At 39.0% G+C, this 10,639-nt stretch overlaps 1 protein-coding gene across 3 annotated transcripts in view; it reads right to left on the bottom strand.

The window, feature by feature from the left end:
* The window catches only part of samd8 (sterile alpha motif domain containing 8), a 50,248-nt gene continuing 39,609 nt past the window's right edge, over positions 1-10,639 (bottom strand). For 2 of the 3 annotated variants that reach the window (XM_061909743.1, XM_061909745.1), the window contains exons 2-6: positions 7,237-7,813; positions 7,076-7,171; positions 5,726-5,843; positions 5,507-5,657; positions 1-917 (exon numbers count right to left, since the gene is read on the bottom strand). In XM_061909743.1, coding sequence (XP_061765727.1) covers positions 613-917; positions 5,507-5,657; positions 5,726-5,843; positions 7,076-7,171; positions 7,237-7,793 — 1,227 coding nt within the window. In that variant the 5' untranslated portion in view covers positions 7,794-7,813 and the 3' untranslated portion in view covers positions 1-612. Of the gene's footprint in view, positions 918-5,506; positions 5,658-5,725; positions 5,844-7,075; positions 7,172-7,236; positions 7,814-9,749; positions 9,839-10,639 lie in introns of all 3 variants that reach the window. The other variant, XM_061909744.1, reaches the window with a different exon arrangement.

Genomic DNA, 10,639 nt, shown 5'->3' with positions numbered 1-10,639 from the left:
TTCAGTAGGCAAAAAAACTCAGTTTATTTATTGAATGATGGAAATGGCTCTTAACAATGGCTCTGCAGGAGCATACTGGTTCTTATTAGTTTTACAAGTTTTTTACCACCATTAAGGGAGGCGACTTTCACTCTAAAGGCCAACAAACCAATCGTTGCACTTACACTTACAAAAAAGAAAAAGCACATAGTGTCACTTTGAGCAACTGTAAACATATCTGAAGTGTGCATGTTGCTGCTGCAAGTACAAAAATACCTTGACATGTACAAACATGAAATAAATAACACCAAGAAATAGAGTGCTTTTAAATAATTTACAACAGAATAATTTCCTATCTTAATGCCACAAAAAAAGTCCCTTTGTTGGTAGAAAAAGTCATTCTGTCATCAAACATGGAGAAACATTTACATTTCTATACACAATTGGCAAAAGGAATCATATTTAAGACATAGGGAGAACATTTTAGTATTTGTTTTTGGCAGATTTCATACTTCCTACAAATCCTGTAAGGTAAAAGGCGATAATGGCGCTTTAAAATATTAGTTTCTTATATTGACAGAGGAGGCTTCCCGTCAAGCCTCGCTGCTGATAGGCTCATGTAAGTCTTGATTGCTACCCAATCAGCATCCTCATGACGGCGGGCCGGGAGAAAGGCCAGCAGTACTCGTTAGGCACGGGCCCGTTGACGTTGCACTCGAAGAAGGAGAACATGGGAAACCAGATGCGCGCTCGGCGACTCTGCTGGTAGGCGCGCGTGTTGGCCAGCGTGTGGTAGTACAGGAAGAGTCTGGTGGTGATGTAGAAGGCGATGAAAACGTCGATGGAGTAATGCTCGTGCGCCGCCAGGATGAAGAAGATGCCAAACAGGTTGAGCACCCAAGACAGAGTGTGGATGAAGTTCCAGCTTCGCGGTGTATCTGCGTTTGAAAACAAACCTTTTAGATTGGGGGTGGGGGGGGGGGGGGTTTGGTTGTGTGCACTACCGAGGAAGAACACTAGGGGGAGACAAAGACCGATTCCACCTCTTTTAAAGGCCTACTGAAACCCACTACTACCCACCACGCAGTCTGATAGTTTATATATCAATGATGAAATATTAACATTGCAACACATGCCAATACGGCCGGTTTAGTTTACTAAATTACAATTTTAAATTTCCCGTGGAGTTTCTTGTTGAAAATGTCGCGGAATGATGACGCGTGCGCGTGACATTCCGGGTTGCAGGGGACATATCTCCCGTCCAAAGGCAAAACCCAGTAACTCAATTTTGGTCAAAACTGAGCTGATAATAATTTTGGAGTTCTTAGGTGATATGCTTAACATGCGTAATTCGTTCCGTGAGTAAACTGTTACGCGCATGGCAGGACCTAGCAACTACCACATAACCGCGGAGATCCATCCATCCATCCATTTTCTACCGCTTATTCCCTTTTGGGGTCGCGGGGGGCGCTGGCGCCTATCTCAGCTACAATCGGGCGGAAGGCGGAGTACACCCTGGACAAGTCGCCACCTCATCGCAGGGCCAACACAGATAGACAGACAACATTCACACTCACATTCACACACTAGGACCAATTTAGATCCCGAGCCTGGATTTGAACCCAGGACTGCAGGACCTTCGTATTGTGAGGCAGACGCACTAACCCCTCTCCCACCGTGAAGCCCGCGGAGATACAACAGAAAAACCTAGTATCTCAAAGGACCAATCGAAGCTTCTTTGTCAGTCACCTATTGTCTTTAACGAGACATTTGCACGAATGGGGGCCGACGGTCAACCTGATTATGTGATATTATGGCACCAGGGGATATTTGGAAGATTGGCCCAGGACGTTGCAAGCACCTTCATTAAATGTATTCTTCTTGATTCTTCCCCTTGCATACTCTTTTGGGCAGATAACTGTGGAGGTCAAAATAAAAAACTGGACGCTGTACACGGCTCTTGCCCAATGTGCAAACGCAGAATGGGGCACACGTTCATGAGAGCAGATTCAAGCCATGGCTCAATCGGCAAGAAAATGAAAGCCCAAGAAAACATCTATACGTTTGATGACTTTGTAGACCTTTGTAAGACAGCATCAAGATGGGTTGGTTTTCCTTTGTTTTCTCAAAATCAGCTAGAAGTGAGTTACTAGGTTTTGCCTTTGGACGGCAGATATTAACGCAGCACCATTTGCGGCTAAAAGTAGTATCTTTTCATCGCGTAATTAAAAAGTATTCTTGACATCTGTGTTGCTGAATCTTTTGCAATTTGTTCAATTAATAATGGAGAAGTCACAGTAGAAAGATGGAGGTGGGAAGCTTTAGCCTTTAGCCACACAAACACGGTGTTTCCTTGTTTAAAATTCCCAAAGGTGAAGCTTTACTATGGATCAGAGCGGTCAAGCGAACATGGTTCCCGACCAATTGTTAACCGGCAGGTTTTGGTGAGAAAATTGTGGTAAAAAGTCGCCTCTTACCGGAGATCAGCTGATCTTGCGCCGTCCATGCAGCTGCCGTCGGCTTCCCTCAGAGACTGGCGTCAAGACACCCGTACACACATCCTTCCGACTATCAGGTACTATTTAATCTCACTAAAACACTAGAAACATAATAGAAATATAAGGGATTTCCCAGAATTATCCTAGTAAATGTGTCTAAAAACATCTGAATCCGTCCCAATGCAATCGCCTTTTTTTTGTTAACTTTTTTTTCTTTCTAGTCCTTGGCTATCCATATCATCAGACACAAATCTTTCATCCTGGCTCAAATTAATGGGGAAATTGTCGTTTTCTCGGTCCGAATAGCTCTTGCTGCTGGAGTCTCCCATTATAAACAATGTGAGGACGTGAGGAGCCCTCACCCTTGTCACGTCATCGTCTGCGATTTCCGGTGAAGGCAAGGCTTTTTTATTAGCGACCAAAAGTTGCGAACTTTATCGTGGATGTTCTCTACTAAATCCTTTCAGCAAAAATATGGCACTATCGCGAAATGATCAAGTATGACACATAGAATGGACCTGCTATCCCCGTTTGGATAAGAAAATCTCATTTCAGTAGGCCTTTAAACAACACAGGAAGTAATTATTTGTCTATTTGTTGCATCAGATTTTTTTTAAACAGCACTACAGACATTTTGCATCTAATTAAGTCGTTGTTAAATTGATTTCTAAAAATGGATGCCATTTTTCATTATTTTACTACTTCAGACCAGGAGGTTAATATGTCTTACAAAAGCTTTTTTTTTTTGCTGAATTTTTAGTGAACAGATGTTTTATACATCAAATTATGTTCACAATTTAATTGAAAAAAGTGTGCGTTTAAAAACTTAGTTAGTTAAAATTCAGTGTATAAAAATTTTACTTGTTTAAAATTAATTGCAGAAAAATAAAGTAAAGAAATGTTCGCTGCTTTAAATATTCCTGCACTGAATTTTTCTGCACTAAATTTTAAAACACTGATTTTCTTACGCCCTAAATTTTGCTCACAAATGTTTGATACAATTGTCAGCCTAAATTGATGCGAAAAAATGATGTTCACAATATTCAAACGCAAAAAATTTAGTTACTTCAGTGTCCAAAATAAGTTTCCGTAATAAAGAACTCCATAAGAATGAAATATTACAAGTTGCCAGTTTATTTGTTGAGCTTTAACATTTCATTTCATTGACCAAAATTTAAAACTATAATAAAGAAAAACTTTAAATAGTCTTTTGGTAGTGTTTGCATGTGTGTGTGTGTATGTGTATATATATATATACATATATATATATATATATATATACATATATATATATATATATATATATATATATATATACACACACACACACAGTATATACATACACATACATACAAACATATATACATACATACACATACATATATAAATGTATATACATATACATATACATATATATATATATATATATATATATATATATATATATATATATATATATATATATATATATATATTAGGGCTGTGAATCTTTGGGTGTCCCACGATTCGATTCAATATCGATTCTTGGGGTTGCGATTCGATAATATATCAATTTTTTTCGATTCGATTCGATTCAAAAACGATATTTGTCCGATTCAAAACTATTCTGTATTCATTCAATACAAGGGATTTCAGCAGGATCTACCCCAGTCTGCTGACATGTTAGCAGAGTAGATTTTTTTTTAAAAAGCTTTTATAATTGTGAAGGACAATGTTTTATCAACTGATTGCAATAGTGTAAATTTGTTTTAACTATTAAACGGACCAAAAATATGACTTATTTTATCTTTGTGAAAACATTAGACACAGTGTGTACGCAAGTGTAAGCCACTGTGACACTATTGTTCTTTTTTTTTAATTTTGATAAATGTCTAATGATAATGTCAATGAGGGATTTTTAATCACTGCTATGCTGAAATTATAACTAATATTGATACTGTTGTTGATAATATTCTTTTTTTTTTCCACTACTTTTGGTTTGTTCTGTCGTGTTTGTGTCTCCTCTCAATTGCTCTGTTTATTGCAGTTCTGAGTGTTGCTGGGTCAGGTTTGGTTTTGGAATTGGATTGCATTGTTATTGTATTGCTGTGTATTGGTTTATTGGATTGATGTATAAAAAAAATAAAAATAAATAAATAATAATAAAAAAAATCAATTTAAAAAAAAGAAAAAGAGAATCGATTCTGAATCGTATTCGAATCGATTTTTTCCCACACCCCTAATATATATATATATATATATATATATAAATTACATATTTATATATATATAAATTACATATTTATATATATATATATATATATGTGCTTATATATGTTCATATTTACATACACACATATACATAAACAATAAATGTTTGAAATATAATTTTTTTTTGACATCATTAACATACCATTGCCAACTGTAACAGCTTTCTGCAATTTACATTTTAAATTATTACGTTTTTTTTTTCCTATTATGCCTTCAAAACATGAATTGTAATATTAAAACATAATTCTTATGAAGTCATTAATGTGTAAGAAAAAGCAATGGCAATCTAACATTTGATTTTAGTCAAAAAATATATATATTTGACAAATACTAATGAAATAATCTTTTTAGTAATTAAATTAAGTACTTTTTTTATTTAAATACAAAATGGTTATAAGTTGCTTCATGGACGTTATCTAAGCTTACAAACATCACAGAATGTCCCCTCAAAGTGGGCGGATCAAACAGAATATTGATAGTATTAATATTAAGGGTAGTTTCAGTACGGTATTGATACTACTTTGATCCATCCATCCATCCATTACCTACCGCTTATTCCCTTTTGGGGTAGCGGGGGGTGCTGGCGCCTATCTCAGCTATTTATTTTTATAAAATGAACATAAAATCATGCACTGACTAACACAAAAGTCCAACAACGGTATATATTAGATGATTTGGTATTGGATAGATACCAAACTGTCCCCTGCTGCCAATGTAGCTCAGCAACGTTTGATCATTTTATGGATCTTGCGATATTGAGCGTTCGACTTGCTACTCACACTCTGTGACAAAGAAGTTGAGCATGGTGAGGACGACGGTGTGGCCGCTGAACATGTAGTCGCCGCACGTGTGCACGCCCGTCAGAGTCATTCCGAAGCCGCTCCAGATGGCGATGGCCCGCTGCAACTTGGCCCACATATCTCCGTAAATCTACACGTCAGAAAAGAAAATGGTGACATTGTTAAGGGGACAGGGAGCGGCGTGGGCGGAGACGTTACCTTTCCGGAACACTGCAGGTGTTGTCCCGGCACAGACAGGGAGGTGACGAACATGGTGATGCAGCGCAGCATGAAGACGGTGCCCATCAGGCTGCACAAGCGCCGTAGAAGAATGGACCTAACGCAAAAAAGTCACATTGATATTCTCAGCACATCAATAATTCATGTTTCCTAATCATTCTGTATGTTCCCATCAGGTTTTTATCCTGCCGATACCTTCATCCATGAGTGAGATTGGTTGATACCAATACCAATACTGATCACATGTATTAACGAGGGGTGTAATGGTACGTGTATTTGTATTGAACCATTTTGGTACGGGGGATTCGGTTCGGTACGGGGGTGTACCGCACAAATTTCTAAGCTAAAGTCTTAACAAGCTGCTTTGCTTCTTCTGCCTCTGTCTCAACACCCAGCATTGTGCCACCCACACAACCATCTGACTGGTTACATATATAGCGGTAACAGCCAATCAGCAGTGCGTATTCAGAGCGGTAACAGCCAATCAGCAGTGCGTATTCAGAGCGCATGTAGAAAATGCTTCAGCGTCGAGCAGATAGGTGTTTAACAGGTGAGTATAAGGCAGAGTACTCTCCCCAAATGATAATAAACACCTCCCAGTCAACCACTACTAACATCACTATGAGCCCGTTGACCTTCTAGAAACTTAAACTGCAGCTCAGCTCGCTCACAGTTCTGGCTTGAGGTAAAGGCTAATTAGCTTTTAGCCTAACATTAGCTCATTTTGCGGTGTGTGTGTGTGTGTGTGTGTGTGTTTTACGGACAGAAAAGCTTTGAATGGCAGAGTCCCTGCTATCACATTTTGATAAAAATATAACATTTATATAATAAAAATCAACTACAGGCTTCCCAAAATGCAGTGATAAATTAAACATGATGAGTTGACTTGAAACTGTTTAATGTTGCACTTTTTATATGTAGAAGAAAAGTTTTGTCATTTTATTTAATCTGAGCAACAATTTGAGGCAGTTTAATGTTGATTAATGTGGGCAGAAATTTTATAGTGTTCCTGATGTTAAAAGGATAAAGCCATTGTTTAAAAATTTGGTAAATAAATAACCAAAAAATTTATATTTTGTCATTTTCTTACTGTACCGAAAATGAACCGAACCGTGACATCTACACCGAGGTACGTACCGAACCGAAATTTTTGTGTACCGTTACACCCCTAGTATTAACTGTACATTTTTCAGTTCATCAATAACAATATTAACACAATATTTACAGTACTTCGTTTTTTATTATTGATAAAAACAATGTCAATAGTACACAATAACTTAAAAAAAAAAAGCTCCTGACGCTTTTATTGTTGAAGACTACAAGAGATACCTGTGTTTGTGTAGCAGGAGAACCAGCAGCCAGATGTTACAGAGGATCACGCCACACGTTTCAGCCATGGCGAAGGCCCACGGGATTCGAGGCACGCTGTGGACAAAAAAAGCGCCGTTAATATAAATAAAGCAGGCTGACGTTAGCAAAAGAGTAGTCACCTGTCCAGAAAGATATCCGGCAAGGGCGGGTACGTGCGCATGTCAGGGACCCTCTCGTGCACGATGACCATGACGAAGGAGGTGAATCCAAACACAAAGACCACATAGACCGAGCTGAGCACCGTCTTCCAGTACTCGGGATCCAGCCTGCGCGCTTGCTGCTTGTACTTCCCGTTGGTGTACTGCTGGTACTCCTCGCCCACGGGCGCCGTGTCCGTGCTGTCGCAATCCCTCCCGGGCTCGCCGTTGCATAACCAGTCCACGTTTCCGCCGGCGCCGGTCGGGGAGTGTCCGTCGAAGGGGAGGCCCAGCTCATCCAACAGGTCCAGGTTCTGCTTCTGGAGCTTGCGGATGGATACCATGAGTCGCTTGATGTCGCCCAGCACTTTGAGCTCCAGGGGCGGCGAGCGCAGGTCGTACTCGCTGAGGGCCAGCAGGCTGGTGCCATCCAGGCGGTGCTTGTAGCACAGCAGGTCCACGTAGTCGCAGAAGCCCTCCTCCTTCAGCCACTTGGCCACGTGTTTGGGCGTCCAGCGGCGGACGCTCGGCTGGCTCATTTCCTCCTTCGCTCCCAAAACTGTGGGACCACAACAGTGAGTGTGAGTCCACATTAACCCTCATGCTACCGGTTTGAAGTTCTCTTTACAAATATAAAAACAACACTGCCATTTGCCTGTGCTGCTTTGTAAAAAAAAATGCTCCAATATTACCAGTTCATTTTGTTTTTTTTTCAGAATATTATGTACACATTGGTGTTGTATTGCACCTGTAGTTTACCTTTCAACATTACAAGTTACTCATCTGTACTTTATTCTAATAAAAAATAATTGTGGCAAAGGGGGCAGAGGTTCAGAAGATTACAACTTTATGACCACTATGTGAAGTACAAAGAAAGTATGATCACAATAAAGTTGTAATAGTCTGGAACAATTTTTTTATGACAATAAAATGGTCAGAGTGTGAGGAAAAACATCAATAAACTAAAGTCGTTTGTGAGTGACATTATTATAATAAGGTTATAATATTATGAGGGGGGAAAAGGATGTTCTGTAATTATAAATATTACTACCGCAATAGATTGATAAAACTTAATTTCTTTGTAAAATTACCAGATTTTTTTCTTATATTACAACCTTATTATAATACTTTTCTTCTCGTTTTATTATAAGTTTATAAAAAAATTCTCGCACTAATACTATTTTTTCTCTCTTTTTTTTTTTTAGAATATTACAACTTAGAGTAGTACTTTTAAAATTATTCATACATACAACTTTATTTTGGGAAAATAAATGTTTTTCTCATAAATGGTAAATGGGTTATACTTGTATAGCGCTTTTCTACCTACAAGGTACTCGAAGCGCTTTGACACTATTTCCACATTCACCCATTCACACACACTGATGGCGGGAGCTGCCATGCAAGGCCCTAACCAGGTCCCATCAGGAGCAAGGGTGAAGTGTCTTGCTCAAGGACTCAATGGACGTGACGAGGTTGGTAGAAAATGGGGCTCGAACCAGGAACCTTCAGGTTGCTGGCACGGCCACTCTTCCAACCGCACCACGCCATCCCCAAATCCTCGTACTACAACTTATAGTAATATCCCAAGTTTATTCTCATGTTATTACTACTTTATCTTATTTGTCTAACACTATTAACCATTTCTCTTATTTAAGAGCGCTTTTGGATTAAATTATTAGGTTTTTGTCTTATATTTTCGACCATTTGTTGTTGGTATTCTACAACTTTTAGCGGTTATTCAAAAACATGTTTTCTGTCTCGTGGTATCAATTAGCCCCACCCTTCTGTCCAAGTCACCCCAAACTTGTTCCATTGGTTTGTGCTGCAACATTATTTTGTCTACTATAGTTTTAATGTTATTTACGTTTTATAGTTTTTGTTAACATTTTATTATTCATAATTAAATATAACTATTTATGTAGCACTTTTCAAACATAAACAAGTGGCAAACACAAAGTGCTGTACACAAAAAAAGAAGAGAGGAAAACACGCACACATACACGCAGCACTGTTGACGATAAAACAAAAACAAAACATGGCATAACCATATTATAAAACTATAATTGTTAGATAATAAAAAAGTGTGCAGCACAAACGAACGGGACAAGTTTGGGGCGATTGTGGGCTGGTTATGAATAATAACACACTAATAACATAACAACCATAAGACAATTGATTTTGACAAGGTGGGGGCTGGATATGAATAATAAAACATTCATGGCATTTAAACAATAACAGACAAAAAAAAATGTTTGCCGCACAAACGAATGGGACACGTTTGGGGCGATTTGGACAAGGTGGGCGGGGCTAGATGACATCACGAGTCAGAATGTCATATTGGAATAACTTAAATACCCTAACGGCATAAACCAGGTCTAATCAAGTAGCAGCCCTCGGACCAAGTCCGGCACGTCAAAGTTTTTCATTTCATTCCAACAAAAACGGAGCTGTTTGGCCACAATACCCAGCAATGTTTGGAGGAGAAAAGGTGAGACCTTTAATCCCAGGAACACCACTCCTATCGTCAAGCATGGTGGTGGTAGTATAATGCTCTTCACCTGTTTTGCTGCCAATGGACCTGGTGCTGGAAATGGAAAAATTAAAAAGGGGGATTACCTCCAAATTCTTCAGGACAACCTAAAATCATCAGCCCGGAGGTTGGGTCTTGGGCGCAGTTGGGTGTTCCAACAGGACAATGACCCCAAACACACCTCAAAAGTGGTAAAGGAATGGCTAAATCAGGCTAGAATTAAGGTTTTAGAATAGCCTTCCCAAATTCCGGACTTAAACGTGTGGACAATGCTGAAGAAACAAGTCCATGTGTGTCATCAGGTGAGTCATCCACTACGGGGCATATTTGGGGGGTTGCTATGATATGCTGTGATGATAGCTAAGCATACTGGTCAAATCGAATTCACTTTTTTCGCACTTAATGCCACCATAACCCAACCAAAATTACGCCTGTTCTTCCGCTGTGAAGCAACTATTAAAATAATTATCGTTGAAAAATGTGGTTTAGCATAGGCTAATTGTTAGTTAGCTTAAGTAACGTATTATTTTCGGGTCTCCCCATGTCTAGCATTAAAAGATTACAGTTGGTACAAAATGCGGCTGCTAGACTTTTGACAAGAACAAGAAAGTTTGATCACATTACGCCTGTACTGGCTCACCTGCACTGGCTTCCTGTGCACTTAAGATGTGACTTTAAGGTTTTACTACTTACGTATAAAATACTACACGGTCTAGCTCCATCCTATCTTGCCGATTGTATTGTACCATATGTCCCGGCAAGAAATCTGCGTTCAAAGAACTCCGGCTTATTAGTAATTCCCAAAGCCCAAAAAAAGTCTGCGGGCAGTAGAGCGTTTTCCATTCGGGCTCCAGT

The sequence above is a fragment of the Nerophis ophidion genome, linkage group LG08 (genome assembly GCF_033978795.1).
Source record: "Nerophis ophidion isolate RoL-2023_Sa linkage group LG08, RoL_Noph_v1.0, whole genome shotgun sequence".
In the NCBI taxonomy this organism is placed as follows: domain Eukaryota; kingdom Metazoa; phylum Chordata; class Actinopteri; order Syngnathiformes; family Syngnathidae; genus Nerophis; species Nerophis ophidion.
The sequence above is the reverse complement of the archived record's forward strand: the minus strand, read 5'-3'. Positions and strand labels throughout refer to the sequence as shown.